Source organism: Colossoma macropomum, unplaced genomic scaffold, assembly GCF_904425465.1.
Source record: "Colossoma macropomum unplaced genomic scaffold, Colossoma_macropomum, whole genome shotgun sequence".
NCBI classification, from domain to species: domain Eukaryota; kingdom Metazoa; phylum Chordata; class Actinopteri; order Characiformes; family Serrasalmidae; genus Colossoma; species Colossoma macropomum.
The window spans coordinates 26,311,882-26,337,751 of NW_023494794.1; the positions used below are offsets into that span (position 1 = coordinate 26,311,882).

General features: G+C 40.4%; 1 protein-coding gene across 1 annotated transcript in view; it reads right to left on the reverse strand.

Annotated features, from left to right (window-relative positions):
• dnm1a (dynamin 1a) overlaps window positions 1-25,870 on the reverse strand; it is a 136,421-nt gene that overhangs the window by 52,802 nt on the left and 57,749 nt on the right. The window contains exons 10-16 of the mRNA XM_036580698.1: window positions 22,231-22,369; window positions 16,095-16,181; window positions 12,843-12,913; window positions 11,903-11,954; window positions 11,606-11,611; window positions 10,922-10,933; window positions 9,723-9,836 (exon numbers count right to left, since the gene is read on the reverse strand). Of these exons, the coding sequence (XP_036436591.1) occupies window positions 9,723-9,836; window positions 10,922-10,933; window positions 11,606-11,611; window positions 11,903-11,954; window positions 12,843-12,913; window positions 16,095-16,181; window positions 22,231-22,369 (481 nt within the window). The remainder of the gene's footprint in view (window positions 1-9,722; window positions 9,837-10,921; window positions 10,934-11,605; window positions 11,612-11,902; window positions 11,955-12,842; window positions 12,914-16,094; window positions 16,182-22,230; window positions 22,370-25,870) is intronic.

Sequence of the window (25,870 nt, forward strand, 5' to 3'; positions counted from 1 at the left end):
GAGAGAGAGAGAGAGAGAGAGAGGGAATAAGAAGGAGAAGTGTTTTTCACAGTGGGTTGCCCACTTACTTCCTTTGAAACATTCAGAAAAATCAAAACCACAGACATATATGGTTCCACTTACGAGTCTGCACCGGATTACAAAATCCTCTCACACGCACATATGCACCAAAAACAGCCCCGCCACATTATTTTAAGCTCCAACACAGTTCTCCTAGACTTGGGTGCATGTGCCCAGGCTCTAGAGGGAGATCCAGTGTCTCGGACTAAGCCAATAAAAATGGCAACCAGCTATTAGACATGTGTCTTTGAGAAATCATTGCAGTCATAAGAAAATCTTTGGTTTTTTTGTTTTTACTTTTAATTTTTACAACATCTGAAAACGTTTTTAATATGAATGGACCAACAGAAGTGGTCCTCAATGACTTAGAATACAATCTTAACACATTCATGTACATTAAAGGTATGTTTTTTAAGGTATGAACCAGTTAAGTACATTCACTTCAAGTCCATACAGCCCAAAAGCTGCAAAAGCAGCCCGTTTTTGAATTCATTGTTACTGTAATGTCTTTAAAAACAATGCATTTCTATACAACCATATGCAAATGGTTTGAATGGTAGTTAAATGAATGTGCTGTTGATTTTCTAAGTGAAAATAAGTTAATTCATCCTCTGTATAGACTAAGCTTAACTCCTTAACCTACCACTTATTACTTATTATATACAAGGCTTATTAATCATTAACTACAGGGACTTCAATGCAAAGTAATGGAGCTTTTCTTAGGTTATAAAAGTGTGTAATAAAACTTTGGGCCCACCGGCGAGCCAACAGCTTGGTAAGGGGTTAAATTTGACATTTTCCTGCAGATTTTAGTGCACAATTTCTGTTTATTTTATTTATTTGTAGACTTGGAAAAATATCAAATAAAAAATATAAAACGTGCCATTACTTTCGCACAGGCCACATTTTATGTTTTATTTTTTGTCCAATATGTTAAGTTAGTTGCGCATTAAAATGCATATTGAGAAGTGTGTATAAGGACACACATGGAGGAACTCCAGTGGCCTGCGAAAAGCCCTGACCTCAACCACACTGAACACCTTTGGTTTGAACTGGAACATTGATTGTGAGCCAGGCCTCCTCGTCCAACATCAGTGTCTGACCTCACACATCATCTTTTGATTAAATGGGCACAAATTCCCACAGATGCTTGTGCAAAGCCTTCCCTAAAAAAGTGGAGGCTGTTAGAGCCTTAAAAAGAGGGGCCAACTCTACATTAATGCCCAAGTTCTTATAGGTGTGACGGTCATGTGTCCACATACTTTTGGCCATATAGTGTATTTAATGTATTTGTTCTCTGTAGATGACTCATTTTCTCTTAGGAAATCAACAAAATATGTAATGCGACCCAAACTTTTGCATATGCAGTTTAGCCCCGCCCATCCACGCTGAAGTTATAAGAGGTGTTTCAGCCTAGACTGCTTTTAGAACGAGGCAGCCAATCAAAACACAGCTCAGTAACAAAAACAGCCTGTTAAATTTTAAGGGAGGAAGAGTTGGAAAGTGGTCTTAAACCCACACAAATGTCAAAGGTTAATGTATAATTTACAGCAGTGAATAATTGTTAGCAGTTCTTGAAAAAAATATTGTAGTTATGGAATAATTCATAATAGTTAGAGAATAATTTCTAAACATTAGTGAATAATTTGTAATTGTTACTGAATAAATGCACAGTAGATACATAGTAAGTCATAGTGTTAGTGATAACAAATAGTAGTTACTGAATAATGCATAGTAGTTATTGAAAAATATGTAGTAGTTAGTGAATAATTCATAGTAATTAGTGAATAATGTGTAGTGGTTATTGAATAATTCATAGTAATTAGTGAATAATATGTAGTGGTTATTGAATAATTCATAGTAATTTGTGAATAATATGTAGTGGTTATTGAATAATTCATAGTAATTTGTGAATAATATGTAGTGGTTATTGAATAATTCATAGTAATTAGTGAATAATATGCAGTGGTTATTGAATAATTCATAGTAATTAGTGAATAATATGTAGTGGTTATTGAATAATTCATAGTAATTAGTGAATAATGCGTAGTAGTTGTTGAATAATTCATAGTAATTAGTGAATAATATATAGTGGTTATTGAATAATTCATAGTAATTATGAATAATATGTAGTGGTTATTGAATAATTCATAGTAATTAGTGAATAATATGTAGTGGTTATTGAATAATTCATAGTAATTAGTGAATAATATGCAGTGGTTATTGAATAATTCATAGTAATTAGTGAATAATATGTAGTGGTTATTGAATAATTCATAGTAATTAGTGAATAATGCGTAGTAGTTGTTGAATAATTCATAGTAATTAGTGAATAATATGTAGTGGTTACTGAATAATTCATAGTAATTAGTGAATAATGCGTAGTAGTTGTTGAATAATTCATAGTAATTAGTGAATAATATGCAGTGGTTATTGAATAATTCATAGTAATTAGTGAATAATGCGTAGTAGTTGTTGAATAATTCATAGTAATTAGTGAATAATATGCAGTGGTTATTGAATAATTCATAGTAATTAGTGAATAATATGCAGTGGTTGTTGAATAATTCATATTAATTAGTGAATAATATGTAGTGGTTATTGAATAATTCATAGTAATTAGTGAATAATATGTAGTGGTTATTGAATAATTCATAGTAATTAGTGAATAATGTTTTATGGTGAGTTGTAAGTCAAATGTCAAAAGGAGAAATAATGAGATGAAAGAAAAATGTAAAATTTGGGTCATTTAAGTTCCATTTCTAAGATAAAAAGCGACGATACTGTAACTACAAACTGTGTTCATGAACCCTTCAGAAACACACATGGCTCATATATACAGAATAATACAGTCTTTGCTGTAATTTCTCTGCATATTATGTCATTTTTGGGGTGGGAGGGGGGTAGGGGGGTTGGATATCAATGGAAAATGCATTTTTTCCACAATTTAGAGCCATTTGTGCCAAAAACTGAGTTAGAGTAATAAAAAACAGAGAGAGAGAGAGAGAGAGAGAGAGAGAGTGAGAGAGAGAGAGAGAGAGGGCGAGAGACATAGCAACAAACAGAGATGCTGGTCCTGGCTTGGGGCTTTGATTGTGCTGCTGGTGGTGGCTGCTTTACATCTGCTGATGAGGACACGCCAAACTCAATAAAAATGCCTTTTGGTCCACGAGTGGTGTCCCTAGCAGAGTGTGTGTATCATATTTCACTGTGCACTAGTGTGGGCTGTGTGTGTGTATGTGTGTGTGTGTGTGTGTGTGTGTGTGTGTGTGTGTGTCTGTGTGTGTACCTGTGTGTGTTTTAGACGTTTCTATGAGCTGTATATGTGTGACCTTATACACTTTTTGCACATTGACAAAACTAGAAAGCCAGAAAGTCTCTATAGGGACATGTGTGTGTGTGTGTGTGTGTGTGTGTGTGTGTGCAAGCGATTAATGGGGGGGTCAGTGAAAGTGGAATCGGAGGGGATTGCGCTGGCTCATGTGCTTTAACTTTCCTTCATTCATGCCGGTGCAGTTTTGCGAGGCTGTGGGGAGCGCTGGCTTCACCTCATTCAAAGAGTTGGCAGGACTGACTAATACAAAACAGACCACAACCCCCCCGAACGCCCCCCCCCCGAACCTCCCCCCTCCCCAAAACCTACACTACACTACACAACCCCCTACCACATACCTCTATCTCACCAAACCTCAGCCAGAAAAAAAGGTTGTAATAAGAATCTGACAAAGAAAGAGACCACAGGAGACAAGAACGGAGGAGAAAAAGAGAAGAGACGAAAAAAGAGAAGAAATGAAAAGAGAAGAAAGAAGAGATAAACAGAGAGGAAAACAGAGAAGAGAAGAGAAGAGAAGAGAAGAGAAGAGAAAGCCCAAGATGAGAAAAGAAGAAATGAAAAGAGAAGAGAAAGCCCAAATTGAGAAGAAAAAAGAGGAGAAGAGATGAAAAGAGAGAACAGAACAGAACAGAACAGAACAGAACAGAAAGGCTGAGATGACAAGAGAAGAGAAGAAATGAGAAGAGAACAGAAGAGAAAAGAAGAGAACAGAAGAGAACAGAAGAGAAAGCCAGAGAAGAGAAGAGAGCAGAAGAGAGGAGAAGAGAAGAGAAGAGAAGAAATTAAAAGAGAAGAGAAGAGAAAAAATTAAAAGAGAAGAGAAGAGAAGAGAAGAAATTAAAAGAGAAGACAAGACAAGAGAAGAGAAGAGAACAGAAGAGAAAGCCTGAGAAGAGAAGAGAGCAGAAGAGAAGAGAAAAAAAGAGAAGAGAAGAGAAGAAATTAACAGAAGAGAAGAGAAGAGAAGAGAAGAGAAGAGAAAGCCCAAATTGAGAAGAAAAAAGATGTTCTGGTGAGTTTGGTGTGGAGGAACTCCAGTGTCCTGCACAGATTCCTGACCTCAACCCCACTGAACACCTTTGGGATGAACTGGAACACTGATTGTGAGCCAGGCCTCTTTGTCCAACCTCAACACCTGACCTCACAAATTTTTCTTTTCACTGAACGAGCACAGATGCAGTGGCGTCTCTGGCACAGAAACCTTGGCGGGGCACAATAAACTGTAGGAGCAGCAGCAACTCCTCAATGAAACTCCACACAAACCTGATCTAAACACAAACACACTCCATCAGTGAAATCACACATTCACAGATTAACATAACGGTGCAGAAGTCGGTGGAAGTGGTGACAGGAATATGACTGATATGATAACGACATTGGATCACACATAACCTGGTTATACAGCATCGCATTATAAATCAAGAGTTATCGAACACTCTATGATCATTGTGGTCTGCAAATACACATCCAAATCAACATATCAGAGCAGGGAGACACGCTTTCTGGGCTTTAGGAATAACAAACCCTGTAATAATGCAAAATGACTCACCAGTGATGGTCACTGCTCGACGCACAACAATCTTTCATCTGGGCAAACTGGTCAAAAACCTCTCTCAAAGTCCACCAATTCATGAATCAACTCAAGTGATAGAATAGCAAGGGCCGGCAAGGAAAGCAGAAGAGTGTTTTTAGCTACACTCACAGTTAGCCATGTTTTTCTCTTGAACCTCTCTGGACTGAAGGAGCAGTTTTTCCCAGCCTTTCCAGACTGAATGATGTTGAAATCCTCTGGCTGGTGTGTCCCAAACGTTTAATCTCTAATTTCTGCTCTAATGGCAGAAATTACTTTTTCGACTCATTATATCACCTTGCTATTATGAGTAGCTACCACAACTGATGAGGAACGGTGGCTAGCTGCGTAGCTACGCCCACACCGTAAACAACGTTTACTAAATGTCTGGATGTATGTAAATGTATTATGTTTATTGCTCTCAGCATGAGGCCAGCGTGATCGGCCCCACAGCTGGTTATTGAAAGCATGTTGAACATGAGCAGAGTGTTTTTAACCGCTCACTTGGTTAGACGAGCGCTGACGGGCCCAAACCAAACCAAGACTGCTGGGAGAAATAGGGAGAATACTGGCCTTTACACAACAGGTACAGGAAGATATCTGGAATGTATCGGACAGCCCGACCACTGTCATATGTAATAAACACACAACAGTGTTAGTTACGAAGAAAAAATATATACGTTAGTTGTTATACTGAATTACGGATCATGTCGTGCACTGCTCCACAGCGACATCTGGTGGGGCCAGGCGCCACTGCACAGACGTACTCCAAAATCTTGTGCCCGGCTGTTACAGCTGAAAAAGGGGGCCCATTGTTTTGGAATGGGAAGTCCAATAAGCTCAGATAGGTGTGATACTCAGGTGTCCACATACTTCTGGCCATATAGTGCATTAATTTTGATGAAAAAGCTGATTTGTGCACCACAATTTCTCATTAGGTTTCTATTGCTGATGATGTGTGAAGCTTGTCTGACCTACAACAGTAGTTGGAAAGGAGCGCGTTTGTGGGCGGAGCACGGCTAGGTCAGCTCAGACGACGCAGAAAAGATAAGAGAATATGAATGAGAGAGAAAAGTGACTAGAGAGAGGGAAGTTAGCGTAATTGATGCGGTCTGGGTTACTGTTTATCGTTTAGACAGAGAGGGATGAGTTTAGTAAATGGCCTCAGCGTGGGCTTTGACCTCAGTCACCCCTGTGCCCCCCAAACACGCATGCGGCATGAGTCTGTGTGAGCGCATATGTTTGAAAAAGAAACACAGACACGATAGACTGAGACAGAAGTGGTGGAAATGGAGCTCTGCTCATTAGAGTAAAAATACAGAGCCGTTTAACTGTGAGCTGAAAGACTGTTAGTTTTGGGTCCCTGAGAGCTGAGAGACCACCGCAGCAACTCTAACTCAAATAAATACAGAGAGAGAGAGAGAGGGAGAGAGGGAGAGAGAGGGAGAGGGAGAGAGAGAGGGAGAGAGAGAGAGAGAGGGAGAGAGAGAGAGAGAGAGGGAGAGAGGGAGAGAGAGGGAGAGGGAGAGAGAGAGGGAGAGAGAGAGAGAGAGAGGGAGGGAGGGAAGAAAGTGAGGGGGAGAGAGAGAGAGGGAAGAGAGTGGGGGGAGAGAGAGAGAGGGAAGAGAGTGGGGGGAGAGAGAGTGAGAGAGAGGGGGGGAGGTAGGAAGGGAAGAGAGTGAGAGAGAGAGGGAGAGAGAATAAGAGAGAGAGAGAGAGAGAGAGAGAGAGAGAGAAAGGGAAGAGAGTGAGGGGGAGAGAGAGAGAGAGAGAGAGAGAGAGAGGGAGGGAGGGGAGAGAAAGAAAGAGAGGGGGGGAGAGGATAGAAAGAAAGGAAAGAGAGAAAGAAGAGGAGGAAGGGAAGAGGGGTACAATAAAAAACAGAAAAGGAGAGAAAGAAAGAAAGAGACAGAAATTGAGAGTCAAGAAATGTGTGTGTGTGTAGAGAAAGACAAAGGGGCACTAGACCATCTCTCTCTCCCTCTCTCTCATTCTGTCTCTCTCTCATTCTCTCTCTCTCTCTCTCTCTCTCCCTCTCTCTCTCTCTCTTTCTCTCTCTCTCTGCTCTCTCTCTATATCCCACTTCACCACATGCTCCTCATTAAGACCACCCTAACCAGCTAACCAGAGACACTCTGAGCCCCTGAGCCACTACACACACACAGAGCCCCCTCCTTTTCTCTTTGAAAGTGAGGGGCTTTATGAGAAGCAGCCCCCCGGTCTGAAGGGAACAGGCGCCACTGACAGCCCCACACTCTGGTATGCACATGTGTGTGCCAGCTTTTCAGCACATTTCACACACACTACAAATGGGTGGGCTTGTTCTAAATTAACGCACCACTCTATGACCACACCATCGGCTGCATCGCTCTGACCAGTCATCTGTGTGTGTACGCTGCACTGAAAGAAGCGATGCATAGGATAAGAATGTGTACATCACGTCCACATGAATAAAGTACATTATTATTTTTATTACTGGTATGAGTGGAGCAGCAGTGTCCACTTACTGTCCACTCTATTAGATGCACCGACCCTGTTGGTCCACCTTGTAGATGTAAAGTCAGAGCTCATCTGCTGCTGCACAGTTTGTGTTGGTCATCCTCTCGTCCTTCATCAGTGGTCACAGGATGGATGTTTTTGGTTCTCAGTCCAGCAGAGACACTGAGGTGTTTAAACACTCCAGCAGCACTGCTGTGTCTGATCCACTCAGACCAGCACAACACACACTAACACACCACCACCACGTCAGTGTTACTGCAGTGCTGAGAATGATCCACCACCCAAATAGTACCGGCTCTGTGAGGGTCCATGGGGGGTCCTGAGCACTGAAGAACAGGGTAAAAGGGGGCTAACAAAGTATCAGAGAAACAGATGGACTACAGTCTGTAACTGTAGAACTACAAAGTGCACCTATACAGTAAGTGGAGCTGATAAAATGGACAATGAGCGTAGAAACGAGGAGGTGGTTTTAATGAAGTGTATATGTGTGAACATAAGAGGTTTTACAACACTGTTGTATAGTATAAGTTGAGGCCGCTCTGTTAGTTACTGCCTCAAATACTCAAATACACACTCAGAACAACAGCTACACAAGCTGTATGATTCCCTTAAGAGCAACAAACTTTAATACGCTGGTTTTGGGTGACAACATCACTGCGGCTCAAGGCTTCCCGCTGCTGCCGAGAGTAACTCCGTCCAGCAAGCTTCATTTACTAGAAAACCTACAATGCTGGAAAGAATTCCACCCGAAAAAAGAGCGAGAGAGGGGAAAATCCAGCAGAGTCAGCAGAAAAAAGCCAAAGTGGAACGACTTAAAAATGTCCAATTGAGATCATTTCTATTTCGGAAAATCAATATCAATGATTCCACATAAAAGGGCTGCCATTAAAACAAAAACGGACTGATGAGTGTGCAATGCTTGCGTTGGCGCCAGAGTGCGAGCGATGCACAGCGGGACATTTGGAGCTGGTTTTCCGCTGTAAATCAATAACATTGATTTGACGCTAAAATAAACCGGCGGTAATGATGCGGTCGCCGGACTGAGGCCTCCATGTGAAAATCCATCAATCATTCAAAGTCCTGACAGGTCAGATCAAGGAAATCGGACAGAATTTGAATGTAGCCATAATATGACTGATCAACTAATATGAGCTGCTGCATGTGGTGCATCAGTCTGTGTCAATGTCTGTGTGTTAGTTCGTTTAGTATGGGGCAAAAGTCAGAGACCACCCTTCATTTGTTTCATTTCCAGTCAAAACAGCCGTTAAGCAGGTTATTCATTTTCAGGAGATATTTCTGAGGAGATTAGATATAAGAATACATAAGGAAGGAGAAAGTCAAAGGAAATTGGAGTTCAAAAAATTATTCAATTATATAGAAAATATAGAAACAATGGGACTCCTAACAATCATCTGCGAGCCCTGGTTGACCACCGAAGCTGTCCCCATCAAATAAAGAGTACTTAAAGCTTTTATCTTTAAGAGATTTCTGTCCATCCAACTCAACCCTGTGGATCTGATGGATGTGTAGCTGTCAAGAAGCTGTAACTAAGACAAAAAACTGTGTATTTGTGTATACATATATATATATATATATATATATATATATACACACACACATATATATATGTTTAGTCACTGTCCAAACAAAACCAAGTCTCTCCAAAATCTCCAAAATAGCAACTTTACAGGAGAAGGCAAAAACACTCTTACCTTTTAATGTAAGTCAATGTAAAGACATTTTATTCCGAGTGATTTTAGAGCATTTCTATTGGTCCATTCATCATGAAATTTTCACACAATGTAAAGGACAGCTGGTGTGGTGAAATGATGTGGAAAAATAAAAATCAACAAAAATAGAGAGACATGGCTTTCTTTGGACAGCGATGATATATATACATACGATGAATGAATAACCACTGAATGAATACCTTAATGGCTATTTTGACTGGAAATATAATATATAATATATATAATGAAACCAATAACCTGTTGTTACAAGTGTTATTGAGTGTGTGCTGTGGAATAACACTGTCGTGAACATCAGGGCTACGACATTTCACTCTGAGTTATCTGTGGAACGTTGCATAGATACTTTATTCCATTCTACAACCTCAGCTAGTAAAACCAATCCAGCCCCAATACAGCTTTACTGAATGACTAATGGCCTGTTTACATAAACGGCTGCTTGGTAGTACTGTAAACCCGTTTAGCATCCCGGCCACTCGGTTCCCTGTTAGACAGTTTAAAAAGCACTCACCTCATCATCTTTGTACCAGGACAGCGATTCGGCCGTCAGCACAAACCAGTACTCCTTAGCTCCTCCCTTCATGATGCCAATGTTGTTGATGGTCAGCCAGCCCTTCCTGATGACCTGAGAAAGGAAACAAAATAAAGAGGAATTATAAAAAGTAACCAAACGGTTTGTTTTCTTGTGCTGTGCGAATTTATGCAAATGCTACATTGCTTTCTTCCTCTTTCAAAGCCAAAGCTCATGTTTAGGCTCTTTTTTCTAATAAAAACATTCTTGAAAGAAGTTTTTTTTGCCTGTGGGAAAAAATCAAATATCCCCACAATGTTAAAATGTTCAAGACTTCATCATCCTGAGGACATTAGATCTACAAAAAAGCATGACACTGTTTCTTTGTTGTTACTGTTATATTGGCTTATGCAATATTGATGTTATAGAAGGCTGCATTATGCAACTAAGCCCTCTAAACAACCACAGTGAGTGCGTTTACATGCACTTAATAATCCAATAACTTTAGAATTTAGAGTTTGTCAGTAATCTGATCAACGCTTTATATACACTTGAGTAATCAGATAACGTGGAAATTCCGGGTCTACATGAGTCAGACAGTGGTCGGATTTCTGCTTTGCAACCAGCCAATAAACTCACAGAAGAAGACAAGACGTAAACATAGTGTAAAGTCAAACTTAATGCCACGGCTTTTTTTAAAAAACAATCCGCGACTTTACCTGAAAAAATGAACCTACATCATCTAGAAGATGAAAAATATTTAAATACTTCATTTCGTTGAGAAAGTAGTTGGTTTCAGAGCCGCTCCAAAAGTGTTTTGCTGCGTCTCGCGGCGATGCCGCTCGCTTATTTCCGGTACAGCGGGAAATCCGAAAGAAATCAGAGTAAGAGTTCACATGCACTGAGAAATCTGATTACTGAGCTTAAATCCAGCCTCTTTATCAGATTTCTTAATCGGATTTCTAAATCGGAGTATTGTGTTTACATGACAGTTTGAATAAACGGATAACTGCAGAAATCCGATTATGATCGGATTATTAAATGCATGTAAACGCGCTCAGTGTTTGTGACACCGTGTGCTTGTGAGCGTCCTGACCATTCACGGTTCCAGACGTGGATCATACATTCATAAATGTAAACTGAAAAATGGCTGCACTCTTCTTCAGTACAGCTTCTCAAACATAAGAAGACGTACTCACCATGATCTCATCCTGCGGCCGAGGAGCCAGAGGGAATAAAAACAAATAAAAAATAAACAGAAAAAAGAAAATAGAAATCATTACTGAAATACTAATGCACAAATAAGACAGACCAACAAACTATTAATTATTATTTACATGTAATGAAGAATATCAGAAGTAGATATTACAAATCAGGGGAGGGCAAAAGGCTAGACTGCCTCGAGGTTTTTCAGCACCAACAATGGGAAAAAGCCTCAAATCCACGTTAAGCAACATGATTATGGCTTGTTGTTAAGGCAAAAACCAGAAAAACTTAATATGGCCTCGCTAAACGTCTACAAAATTGACTTCGCTGCTCTGCCCTCTTGACCACCTGCATGAAAACATGGCCACTGTTAGTCACGCTAGCCTCAGGAATGTTGTCACATCCACTCATCTCACAGAAATAGCTCCACAATTACATAATACGCTACTGGTACGTCTACTCTATTGCACTAGCACTCGCAGCCCATCCTGACATACAACTGAAGACAAACAGGGTAATTATAAGCTTCAGCTACAACGTGTCTGCCCTAAACAAGTGACGACGAATAGCAATGTGAAATGCTAACAGAAAGGCCTCTTTGGTCTTTAATAACTGATCTAGGATCAGTTGTCTCTACAGAGGCCTTCATATCAACTGGTATGAACATGACCACAAACCTGGCCCTGGACCAGTTGATAAGGGCAAGAAGAACCAGCATGGAATGACATACGAATAGAAAGAAGAGAAGACAATATGCAGCAGACGTCCATAATAGAGGGGCAGAAACTCTAGTCTTAACAAAATATTGCAGGCAAGGCAACACATGAGGTCATATTCAGTTACACATGAGAACTTACGCGCATTAATATTCAAGTTTATGTACTATAAAATCAAAAAAACACTGGAAAAATGTATTTATTTGTAATTCTACCCCACTCCCAAAGATGGCGCTGTGATAGGAATGAAAACATTACCTGGTTGCCAGCTGCCTTCTTCTTGTTCATCTGGCTGCTTCTCTGCTGGGCACTGAAGGAAAAGCATATTTGAGCCATTTAAGCACACAATCGTGGTTAAAGCACCCCTTTTCACCTTTGGCTTGTCTGAAGTTTACATAGCTTACATTTGAATTAAACATATCGCTGTTGTCGGAGGAAAACCTCGTATCTCCAAAATGGTAACTTTACAGGAGAAGGAAAAAACATGCTTTATTTTTAATGGAAGTCAATGGAACCAGACTTTTTTCCAAGTCATTTTTGGCCGTTTCTTTTGGTCCATTCATCGTGAAATTTACACACAATGTAAAAGACAACAGGTATTTTCAAATTATGTCAAAAATTGAAAAACGTCAAAAATGGAGATACAAAGTTTTCTTCCAACAGCAGCGATATATATGTGTTTATGATAAGCCTATTCAATATAGCCTTTTGATAATTATGATAATACAGGGAGATTCACTCGAAAGAGGCCCTGAATATTCTGTAATAACTCTCGCTAGGATGGGGCAATCTGAACGAAACAATGTGCAATGTGCCCCTCAGCATATGGAGCTTCGAACAAGCCAGGATGCCCCTGCGTCAGAGCGATGAGGTAGGCGCCGGACAGCCGCCGTGACATTTAACCTCTGTGCATACCCCCGTACCCCTTCATGTGTCTGGCAGAAAACGGAGATCAATTCCAGCATCACGTGTAAGCAATCGATTACACATACGTCAAGGTATGTTGTGTATTTTTTTGGTTCAGATTGCTTCATCCTAACAGGAGTTACAACAGAATATTCGGGGCCTCTTTCGAGTGAATCTCCCTCTACTTTACTTGAACCCTGCTGCATAACACTGACATAACTATGGCAAACCTAATGACTTATACAGTGGCATTATGAAGGCAAAGGTTAAAATGTTAAAGAAGAAAACTTACTTGGCAAATCCAATGAAGTCTTCATGATTGGTGTTCATGTAGGCCAGCTCAATGTCAATAAGCAGCATCACCTTTGGACCACAGAGGATAAAACACTTTAATTTATGTAATTTTCACACTCTTTGATCAAATATTGTTTATTGTTAATAATACATAGTGTAGATGTTGAAGCTATATTGCACATTTGTTCACCTCACCTCATAACTCGTCAGGCAAGACATGTTCGGTGTTTGCTTCTTTAGTTTTGCACTGGAGCTACAAGGCTAATGTAGCTAAGAAGTAATGGAAGCTAATACTGTATATTAGCGCTGGTTGAACTGCATGCCTAGATTATCACACACTTAACCTTAAAACTTAACCTAAAGCCCAGTACACTGTTAAAAATGAGAGGTCAGCTCAACTCAAAATGGTATAGTAACTGATTTCAAGGCTTTTCTTGAGATGACTCAACTTGAGGACACAAGAATTCACACAACTCAAACTTCTTAGTTGAGTGAAAAGTTCTCTTAATTTTTCAGCTCTGCATCTCAGTTTGGTAAATACTTCTTATACTCAACTTCCCCACTAGCCAGGACTCTTTCACACAATCCTGCTAGACATTTTTCCTCTTGGGTTCACACTTATGGATGTCTGTGGCATCACTGGGGCTCAAACTCACAACCTCCTGTTGGGGTGATGACTTAGTCTACTGCACCACTCAGGAACACATGAAGCAGCTCAGATTTTATGTCTTTAAGTGTTTAATACACTTTAGATAGTACTTGTTGTTTTAACTTTAAAGCATGGCGTCGTCTCATGTGGTGCAACTGTCTAATAATTCATCCCAACATCAGGAGGTTGTGAGTTTGAATCCCTGTGGTCCTATAGCTGTCCACATCCGAAAGCCCAAAAGGAAAATATGCCAGATGGTACTGTGTGATAGAAGGAGTGCCGGCTGGAGGGGAAACTGAGCAAATTCAGTTTTGTTTATCTAGCTGAGATGCAGAGCTAAAAACAGCAGCTGGGAGAATTTTTGAGTCAACTCAAAAGTTTGAGTTGTGTGAACTCTGGTGTGCTCAAGTTGAGTCAACTCCAGAAAAGCCATATAATCAGTTACTGTATCACTTTAAGTTGAGCTGACCTCTCATTTTTACAGTGTAAATCAAATGTTATGGTTTCAAAATTTTAAGCATTTTCAAGCACTTTGCTGCTGTTGCTTAAGAACAGCTTTGTCAGTGATTTTTTTTTGGGTTTGAAACAGGAAATGCGTCAGGTTGCAATGATTTCTGGGCAAGTTCTGCTGCTGAAGTCAGCATTTGTGTTTGCTCAAGCTAATAAACTTCACTTGAGCCAATAAAGCCATGTTACGGCCCTTAGAGCAAAAATAACAGCTTCAAAATCATTTTGATGGTACACTGACTTATACTCGCGACAAAGCTGTCACTGGGGCAGGACCCCTCTTGTCACTGGGGTAGTCAGGGAGCATAAACGTACCATAATCCATTGAAATTATATTTTCTAAGTTGTATTGACTCCACACACCCCGTCTCGTCTCCAGGCTTTTTATTTTATTGTTCTATTTTAAAACATTAGGTTTTGTACTTTCAAATACGCCTGGAAAAACTTACTGAAGGTTCACAACTGGACCTTAAAACCACTGTTGTACCTTTGAGGGAACATTTGCACTGTTTGTACTTTGAAGAATGAAAAATGTACCTTTATTTCTAACAGTGTAGGGAGAATGGCATTGCCACTCTGAGCCCGGAATGCTTGCTATAGCACTATGTAACTTTGGAGGAGCGGGCAAGAGAACTCTCATGAAAACTGCGTAACGCTTTACAGCACCACGCCCCACACGAACAGCTCAGCTAGCTATAAGACGTAGCTCTGTATTCACCGTATGAACATCATGGCAGAGGCTGCGAAGAGACCGAAGAAGACATTGTCGGAAGAAGCGAGAAAGAGAGTGAGACCAAGCAAGAGACCGGACAAGAGTAAATCTCAGACTGGCCTTAACTTGTTGGCGAGAGCTAAAGGAGATAAAAGGATGCAAGACTCAAGGCTAATGGGAAGACAAAGAAAATCGGACAGCAGAGTGTGCATCCCTGCCAACGTTATTAATGAAAGACTGTGACGAGGTTGTAACCTTATCTGTGTCATACGTCACATGGAGTTTTACAGTTTTTCCAAAATGCCAAAAGTCATCTAACCTCAGTCCGGTTTCAGGTTAGCATGCAAAGAAATAAATTCGTCTCACCCCACAAAGTTTGGTCAGTTTTTGTCAATCTCATGCCAAATAACCCTAAAGGTTGCAACCTCCTGTAAGAAAATCCTGTAATATCACTCTACCTTGTACATCGACATGGTACCTTCTCTTCTGATGTTCTTTGCAGGTGTTGTGCCAATTTCCGACTTCCCAGCAGAATCCGACTCCCCTTCGCGTGCACGTGTGCCACACAGGCATATGGATGCTACAGATTACACTCGCGTTTTCTGTTGTTTACACTTAGAAACAATCAAAATCACAAGTGTAATCTGTAGCGTCCACATGCCTACGTGATGTGCATGCCTGGAAAGAGGAGTTGGACTCTGTATCCTTCACCTCGTCAACAAATGCATGTGTACAGAAGTCGATGAAGGGGACATAAAGCGCAACTGTGTTTACAACAGTGGTGTAAAAGTGAAATACACTCCAAAACCTCAAGAGAAAAAACAATTCTCACACAGTGCTGCTTTAAGATGGTGCCAGGGATTCCCCTAAGGGGAAATGACGAGGCCAAGTGGGCGACAACATGTAAACAGGAATTAAAATGGGCAGCTAGACTTACGGATGGCTGTGGCATCGCCATTGATTAAACTCGGGGATCAGACTCAGGGATCTGACTTAAGGATCAAATAGTTTTGTTTTTTCTTCTCTATTTCATGTGGAAAGTCAAAGAAACTGTAGGGGGACCCCGAGAGGAAAAACAAGACTCGCACAATGCTACTTTAAGATGGTGCCAGGGATTCTGCCAAAGGGAACTGACGAGGCCAAGTGGACGAGGGCTTGTTAAAATCAGAACTGAAATGGGCAGCTAGACTTATGGATGGCTGTGGTATCGCCAGTGATCAAACTCGGGAATCAGACTCGGGGATCTCACTCGAGCATCGAAATGGTTTTACCTGAGCCTCCTTTATTAAATTTTTCTCTTTTTCATGGACTTAAAACTCCATCCCAGTCCGATTGTCACCATACACGTCTCCTTTGAAAGAGTCTTCCACTCCGTGCCTCACCTGGTCCTTGGTGCGGCTCTCACGGTCGCGGATATGCTGTGTGACGATTCGTTCCATCTCCTCTCGCAGCATGGGGTACTGGGCCAGCTATGGACACGTACAAAATGCAGGACAAATGTATTATACACTGGGCCTAATGTTGTACAGTCTAGTACAGTTTATTATCTCCCTCTCATAGACACAAAATGCTGAGCACTCAGACCGCAAAAGTGTATGTTAGATTTGAACAGTAATACTATAAAAGCATGCAATTAGCATGATGCACAGTTAACAGTAAAGGAGGTTAAACGAGAAATTATTGCTTAACAAAACAAAACTGAAACTATATATATATATATATATTCCCTAAAATTAGACACAATGATCAGAATACATAGTCACGAACAGCACACAGAAGACAGGCATCACATGAAGGAGTACTAGGGGGAGGAACTAAAAGGACAAGTAGCACTGAGTTACAACGCATCATATTCACGAATGTCATTGAATAATGTCAATTAACATGCTGTTGTTTGGTCAGTTACAGAAGGAGATTTTGAAGCTGTTTCATCCTGTGGTAGTTAATCCCAGTCCTGAGACCCCATGAACTGTTTTCTTGCCTTGATTCAGCTCATGAAGGTCTTCTCTAATTAGCTAATGAGTTCAATCAGGTGTGTTGTCGTGGCTCGAAAGCTTTTAATGAACAGGTATCATGAACCGATCCTGTGTGACGTTGTAGATGTTTGAATAAACGATGCATTGTAACCCAAACTTTAACACGTTCAAAACAGCACAAACTCTATTTCAGTCAGGTGCAGGGGTGCAATTAAGGTCATGCCACATGCAAAACTCAAGAGTGTGAGGAGTAAAGGAAGGAAGGAACAGTCTGGATTTGCAGGCTGCAGTCATACCAGGCACATCAACACATGCGCTAAAGCAAAGGTAAAGACATCAGATCAAAAACAGAAAGAGAGGAAGAGAGGGAGGAGAGGATGTCTGAGGACGAGAGGTGATCAAAGTGGCCTCATGTGGATTTTGACTACAGTCACATCCTCTTATGCAGCAAGATATAGATTAAGATTAAGTGACCCTTATTAGTCCCACAACGGGGAAGTTTCACTTCCGCATTTAACCCATCCATGCCGTGAAACACCACATACACACTAGTGAAGACACACACCAGGGGGCAGTGAGCACACTTGCCCAGAGCGGTGGGCAACCCTATCTGCAGTGCCTGGGGAGCAGTTGGGGGTTAGGTGACTTGCTCAAGGGCACTTCAGTCATGTACTCTCGGCTCAGGGAATGCTGTTTTAAGGTCGTACCAGGGATTTGAAATGGGCAGCCAGACTTACGAATGGTTGTGGCATCGCCAGTGATTAAACTCAGGGATCTGACTTAAGGATCAAATATATATATATATATATATATATTCTCTATTTCATGGAGAACCTCAAAGAAATATAAGTGAACAAACAGGAGTTCAAAAATTGTTACAAAATGAAGAAGAAATTGGGATTCCTAGCAACCACCTGCAAGAACAGTAACAGTGAACAGGACTTAAAGCTTTCATCTTTGAGAGATTTCTGTAGATCCATCCATGGTGAGAAGACTCAGTGCTATGCTATCTGAATGGATGTGTAACTACAAGATGTTACTTTATATTAAGTGTCTTTAATAGCTGTGTAGTATAACATATATGAATAACATATGCAACAACACTGTAACTACTGATGATTTAGTCACTGTTACAGATGGATTACAGAAGTACAGCCTATGTAATTACACAAGTGTACCTTCAACACAGGAACTTTCCTGTAGTGCAGTGTTAAAGTAACACTCTAAAATAAGTGATCAGTTCCTGTGTAGTTATTATGTAGGTACTGTGTAATAATGGAGTGGTAATATAGACATTGCTTTGGGTTTAATGCAACACATTTAATTAATGTTATAAGAGTTACATTTTAAGATAAGGGGTTGTCTGCAGTTCTGTTCTTACAGAATGGTTTAAAGCTGAAACTGGTTACAGTGTCGCAGCACTAGCAACATAAATGCTGGCTAAATGTTAGGAAAGCTGGCAGATACAGTGTCAGTACAGACTTCCTTTCACTGCTGGAAAAAACTGCTGTTCCAGTCTGATTACAATTACCCTTGTGTGATTACATGAGAGAGAATACGCTGTTAGATCTACTGAGATACACTTGTGTAATTACATGAGGCAAAACTGAAGTTGATACACATGTGTAATTACATAAGCTGTGTAATTACATAAGCTTCTGTAATCCATCTGTAACAGTGGCTAAATCATTAGTAGTTACATTGTTGTTCATATGTAACTGCACAGTTATTAGAGACACTTAACATAAAGTAAAATTGCAAATCACACAAAGAAGCTGCTGGTGTTCGCAGAACAATAGACTGACCATAACCTAACATCATTCGGTGTGTTTGGGATTACTTGGATTGTGAGAAGCAGAAAGTGCAACCAACTTTTAAAACTGAACTTTGGAAAACTTTAATAATATCCCTGCAGATTTCCTAAAGAAACTGCATCAGGTGTCCTGAAAAATGGAAGCTATAATAAAGGCAAAGGGTGGACACAGTAAATACTAAAATTTGTATATTATATGTAGCTGATATTGTGTGTTAATTTCTGTTAAATATATGTTTTGTGCTTTTTCTGGTGCTGAAAAATGAATAACTCATCCTTCATGTCCATTTTTACTGGAAATAAAGTAGTAGTCACAGTGGTGTACATGCACTGTAATGTAAATATGTTTTGCATTACTCAGCTGTTGCGCTTTTTGTTGCGTCTGCATGAACGGATGTGACACATTTCTGTCAAAATCCACAAGAGGGCAAACTGTTCAAGGTCAAATGTGAAAGGTTTTTACAAATGACAGTGTGCGGAGAGAAGAGGGGTAGAGACAGATGTTCTTTTATGTGTGTTAGCCAGTGGGTGCAACAGGACCTTCTGACCTACAAACGGCAGTTATTGAGAGGAATCCAACAGAAACATAATAGTAAACAGACGTGGGAATAGCACGGAAACTGAAGAAATGGAAAAAATATGAATAAATAAATAAATAAATACATCTCTCAAAGAAAAGAGACAAAGATACAAAAAGAACTGAATTCTCGGAAAAAAAAAACAACGGACTACGCCAATGAGCATGCGTGTTAAAATGGCAAACTGCAACGATTCAGCAGCTGTCACTGTCAATATGGCCATTATTTTGAAAAGAACGAAAACAATGTTTAGTATATTATGACAAATAATACAAATGAAATAAACTGGGATGGAAACACTAATATAAATTGTGTAAGCGGTAAGGATAGACCGATTGTTGCTGGACGAAAGCGTAAGAAGGCCTGCTGAAATCTGGCGTGAAGTCAAGTTATAAGGACTGTAAAAAAATGTATTTAATAATCACTCTACAATGGTGTTTGGAAGCTTCATTCACATATATTTTCTGAACAAAACCCATTTCTTGAGCCACTTTGGTGCTATCGCCCACCTTTAGAGGGCGGCAGTGAGTAATCTTTGCTTCTTTGAGCTTCAGCTGTTTCTCTCTTCACCTGGAAGCTACTACTAATTATCGACAGCTAGGATGTACGATGGTGTATCAGCCAATTTAGTCTTGTATGTTACAAAACGTTCTTTTGCACGCTACATGCAATTCCACAATTCCACCAGAGAGGTCTCCAAATCCCCAATACTTACACAGTGCAGCTTTAAAGGTGCAGTGGGTGAGATTTAATGGCATCTTGTGGTGAGATTGCAGACTGCAACCAACTGAACTGATGAGGATTCACCCTCCTTTGCTTTTTCTTGTGCTAAATAATAACTATGATCCTCTGTTTGTCAAAAGGTTTCAAACTTCTCACAACACGAAATGTTTTAGCCAGCTTTGACAGCAACCACTGATTCTTCTACTTTCTATGCCTTCCAACCGGTGCTACAGCAGCGCCAATTCAAGCTGAGGCTTCAATGTAAAAATGCGAAGGCGCTCTTTAAGGGCCAGTGTTTGGTTTGTCCATTCTGAGCTGCTGTAGAAACATGGTGGCACAACATGACGGCCTCTGCTGGAAGAAAATCCGCTCCCTTTGGAGACATGAAGGACTCATTCTATTCTAACGAACATGCAACGATTTGTAGTTACAGGTGAAAATACATTAATGAAAACATGGTTTTATATACTATATTCCAATTCTAATATCAGAGAACTTGTAGACAGGAGAATTACCACTCTGCAATGTCTTCTGGGTTTCTCAAATTCTAGAGGGCGCTCCCGAGCGAGTCTAAAATGAATGGGTTGATATGGAGCATTTGATCAAAATCATAGTTTATAAATGCTTAAACATTTTTAATGTAAAAGAATACAATCATTTCCTGAACAACATGAAACATTTTAACACCGCTGTTATATTTTTAACTTTTTGTTTTTAGCTGTTTAGCGCCATTCACTCCCATTTATTGAGGACACACTCGTGGGCGCCCTCTGCTGTTTAGCAGTCCTGTTTTTGATATAACGGGGAGAATAGGAAGTGGCCAGGCTCCTCATAAACCGGCTCTGCTAACAGTTCCTTGTAAATCTTACACACCGCACCTTTAAAGCTGCACAATGTATGTTTTGGGGATTTGGAGACCTCTCTGGTGGAAACGTGTAATTGCATGCAACATGGGAAAGAACATTTTGTAGCATGGGTTGCGCTTCGGACCCCTTGTTGAAAGAGCATTCAAAGAGAGCTCAGTCAAAACTTTGTGAAGGATGTGTCTTCTGAGGATGTGGGTGAATTATCTACTATTCATCATATCTCCATCAGTATAATGTTGATTTTGCCTTTGAGAGTTAAACCAGACCTTCTTTTTTGAGCCTGAGCGTGACGTTAATATCTAAAGATGTATGATGTGGTCCAAAAACTCCTGACCCGACGCTTCTGACCTCCCAGCAGTGCACGCAGACCATATTTTAACGTTTTTTTGCTCATGATTAAGTAATGCTGCTTCTGTCAGTGTTAACCAAATGAATCATACATAGTGCAGCTTTAAATTTCATGATCCAAAAAGGTCTAATAACATAAGTATTTTTAAAAAAATGAATTTTGGGCCAAAACGTAACTCATAGTGAAAAACAATGTCTCAAGGGTCAGGCAGTGTATTAGTAACCATTTCGAAAAAGCTTCTGACGTTTGGAACAAATCTGACTCAGTACATTTTTCTACATTGCACCATTTCATATTAAACCACTTTGAACAACTGTGTTCATATGTTTATGATTTAATTATGCAGGGATTTTGAACATTGGTGGACTTCCCTTTTAGCAGTACTAGCAGACAGCACTGCATTTTAAAATTCATGAAGAAAGTACACTAAGCAGATATCTATACAGCTCAAAAAGTACAGACTCAGAAGAGGAATGCATGGGAATGAAAGAACATTGAGCTAAAAGGGCTGGAAAAAGAAAGTTCCACTCTTTCTTCCAAGATGTCCTAGTAATGCATTTTTTCCTATGCTGTCACACTTAAATGTCCACACTAGAGGCTTAAAGTGTGGAAACAGTGAAGCAGTGTTTTTTTGCAAAGCTTCAAATATATATTTACAGTGTGGAAAAAGCACTTTGCTTCCCCCAACCACTGTTACCTATGGTGTTCCACAGGGGTCTGTACTTGGGCCACTTTTATTTAGCATCTATATGCTAATCTGAAAGTTTCCTTGAACTTCACGCGGATAAAACTGAAGTAATTTTGACTGGACTTTCAAAACTCTTCATAACACTTAACTTTTAGGGACTATTGTTGTTGGATAGTTTGATTTCTCTGCATCAGAAGTTGTTTTATCATGGACGTCCACATTGGTCCTTATTTTGTAGGTATTTACAGATGTGTGTAAGGAGATCAGGCCCTTGCAGAAGGTGCTGTATGTAAATAAAATGTAATGTTATCTTATAATTAAGTTAATATGCAATAAAGCATGTTTACTGCTGTCTAGTTAATCCAAAGAATACTTCAATCATCAATACTCTAATCATACTTTAATTAGCTGTTTATTTTTACAAGCAGACAAAGAACTTTGGGTTTTTGTTCTTCCAGTCCAGCCATCGGTCTATCCGTACACCTAACACGGACGCAGACGGACGAGGCTTCGTTCCCGCATTACCTTTTCGCTACACTTTCGTATGGTGGAGGTCAGTTCACTCACTACCATATCTATACACTTCAGCGAGGGAGACTTCAGCTTTTGGATCTGCTTTTTCACTATGGCCTCGAAGGCCAGGTCAGGGGTAAACAGGCCCGTCCTGCAGAGGAAGACGGGGGGGGCACAGGAGAGAGAGAGAGAGAGAGAGAGAGAGAAAGGGAGAGAAAAGAGAGAGAGGCAGAATAAAAAGAGGGAGAGAAAAGAGCGCGAGAGAGAAAAGGAAAGAGAGTAAAAGAAAGAAAGAGAAAGGAGGGAGAGAGTAGTGAGAGAAAATAGGGAGAAAAGAGAGAGAGACAAAAAAAGGAGGAAGAGAAGAGAGAGAGAGAGAGCAAAGAGGAAGAGGGAGAAAAGGAAAGACAGAGAGAGGAAGGGAAAAATAGACAAAGAAAGAGAATGAGAGGGAGGGGGAGAGAGAGAGAGAGGAGGGAGAAAAAAACAGAGAGAGGGAGAAAGGAGAGAGAGAAGAGAGAGAGAAAAGGAAAGACAGAGAGAGACAAAGAAAGAGAAAGGAAAGAGACAGACAAAGGAGGGAGAGAACAGAGAGAGAGAGAGAGAGACAGAGAGAGAGACAGAGAGAGAGAGAGAGAAAGAGACTTACAAGAGATTCACGTGAAAAAGGAACAGAGAACGAACAGAGAAGGAGGAATGAAGAAGAAAGAGAGTAGGTTCAGGAATGGAGGCACAGATAAAGACACAGAGGAAAAGAAAAGGCAAGTCAGAACTTCTAGTTTCTCCTTAAGCCATTCAGCAGAGGCCTGAGATCCCCCCAGAGAGAGAGAGAGAGAGAGAGAGAGAGAGAGAGAGAGATGGGAGGGCGGACCTCAGGCTGCCTGTTCATCGGCCAACAGCTCAAAGCCAGGAGCCCTCAGACTGCAGCTTTACACTCACAGACCAGTCAACAAACTTCACCACATTCCACTCTGTCTGACCCCCACCTTACCGCTGACCACCCCAAACCAAACCCAGGATTTCAGTCCTTTGTTCTTCATTTATATTTGTACTTTTTTTCTGAAAGACTCTAAATGCATAATTCCATTGTCAATAGTCATTCAATAATTTTCACAACAAAAAAGCGAATAATGCATCAAACGTATCTTCTCGTATCTAAATCAGGGGGCGGCAACCCAAATGTTAATAAGAGCCATTCTGTCCTTTCAATAAACATCAAACCACCCTGGCAGCCACAACCTTCATTTTACCGTCTTGGTTGTAAATATGTCTCAGTATGTGCTGATGTACTGGTATAGGCTAAAAATATAACATGAACAAAAACACAGACTCACTTTGCTCTGCTTTAAGCTTTAGCTCAGCTACAGCTGCTTTTCCCACATCTCCGGCAGGAAACTTTTCCTCAAAAGTGGAACAGTTTCTTGTAAAATGTTTCACAATGATCGACTTTTTACGAGGCTGATGTCGCGTCTCGTTCACCAGCTTCTTGTTCAAATTTTCCCGCTCCACCTTAAATGGTGCCTGAGGCGCCAGAATGTAACTGCTGCACCACTTAAGGTGGAAATAGAAAATTTGAACAAGAAGTGATGAACGAGAAGCTGATTTCAGCTTTGCGACTTTTTAGTGTTTGTCAGTTTCTCGTTGCAGATTAAACGTATCAGGAAACCAGCTGGAGTGATTATAAACGCAAAAAACGATTTGTCTCCAAATTATCGATGTTCATCCTAAATCTTGCTCTTTGCCTTTTCGTTAGCTGCTAGCTAGGCGAGACTGTTGTCTGTGTTGCTATGGTGACCAGTAGTCTGCACTGATCTTCAGGGTTAAAGGGTGAATTAGCAGTTCTACATTAACTGCAGCGTTTAAGACCATTTATTGTTAAACTGTGTTGAACGATCAGCAGAGCTTTATTTTACTGTAAAGGAGGATTATTTTATTTTTACCTACAAACCTGATTCTGCTGTGGAGCCACAACAGGGCAGTAAAAGAGTCGCATGGGGCTCCAGAGCCACTTGTAAGTTATTATATTATTATTACCATTCATTTGAGCAGTGATTTCACACTGTAGTAAGAGTAGTAATGTAAACGTATAGCAGGGTGGAGCTTTAGGAATTGGAGCATGTTTCTACTGACTGGCGTAAAAGTGCATCACTGCAGTCCTTCAAGCTGGAGTCTGGACACTGAAGTCTTAATGCTAGGTGTATATCGTGCATTTAAATCCTGAGGCTTAAATGCCATCATACGCCTCTCAAATGAACACGAGTAAACCTACGTAGTAGCTAAACACAAATGCAAAAGCTATGTTAACGTCTCACGTCCACCTAGCAGTGGGACGCCAGCGTCCAGACATTTCTCTTCAGCACAGCAAGCTACTCGTGGCCATGCTGTGGCCATTCTCTCCGGTTTCTTCTCCGTCCGAAGCTGCTAGCATGTACAGAAACCTGTTCACACAGACCACTCGTTCCCACAAGCTCCTGTTAAGTCCAGGGGCTGGTCAAGGGAGGGCAGAGGTGCTTGTGGGTAGTTTTTTGGGGGGGAGGTATCCAAGAAATATCATCACCCTCCACCAGGGGTTTACCTTCTTGGTACACTGCCTAACGGTATTGACTAGCTCAGAAATGACCATGTCCACACATTTCTGGCACGGCTCTTTAATCTTGAAGATCTGCCTTTTCACAATGGTCTCAAAGGCCATGTCCGGCGTGAAGAGCCCAGTTCTGCCCGTCAGGGAAGCGATAGACAGGCCCAAAGGAAAGGACAAAAAAAGGGGGTGGGGATAGAGAAAAATGAGGAAGAAGAGGAGAGGTCGGGCAGAGAGAAGAATGTTAATCGAAAATAACGCTCAACCCACCCACCCAGTTAAATAAACAGGCAAGAAAAAGAAATTATTACTGGTTAAGATAAACATGAATTAAACGTTATAAAAAAAAACACGAGTCATAGAAAACCTTGACAAAACAGCCACCAGAACCATCCCAGAGTCCAGACCTCAACACCACTGAATGCGTTTGGGATTGTCTGGACCATGAGAAGCACAAAGTGCAACCAAGACTGAACTTTGGAGGCATGAAACAAATCCCTGTAGATTTCTTTAAAAAGCTGAAAGCAAGGCTCTGGAAAAGAATGGAAGCTGTACTAAATGTAGAGTGGACACTTTAAATACTGACACGTGTGATGTTTTGGTTGTTGAGGCTTCTGTGTGATTTTCAGTTAAATGTATGTTAAAAATGAATTATTTAATGGCAGTTTTGACTGGAAAAATGAAAGGGTGGCCTCAGATTTTTGCACAGTACTGTGTATCACAAATGGATAAAGTCGTACAATCCAGAAAATGTGGCTCAGCTGCAACCATCTGTTGAATTCTTAGGGCCCAACAGATTTGAAAAAGTTGTAATCGATACTGATTTAAATGAGCAAACAAGCTAAAAAGCCAATAACATTTTGTTTTTTACCATTTAATATGGTTAAAAACGAAACAGACACTATATTAGTTATAAACAGTGTTTATCTGAAACGATGGTTGGTTTCAACTGTGACTTGTCAAATATTGATAACTTCTCAATTATTACCTTTCTTAATGTAGTGGTGGAGGTTTTGTTTCCTCATTCCATCATTCTTGGCCAGACTAGAGTTTTACATTATAATCTTTCCATGT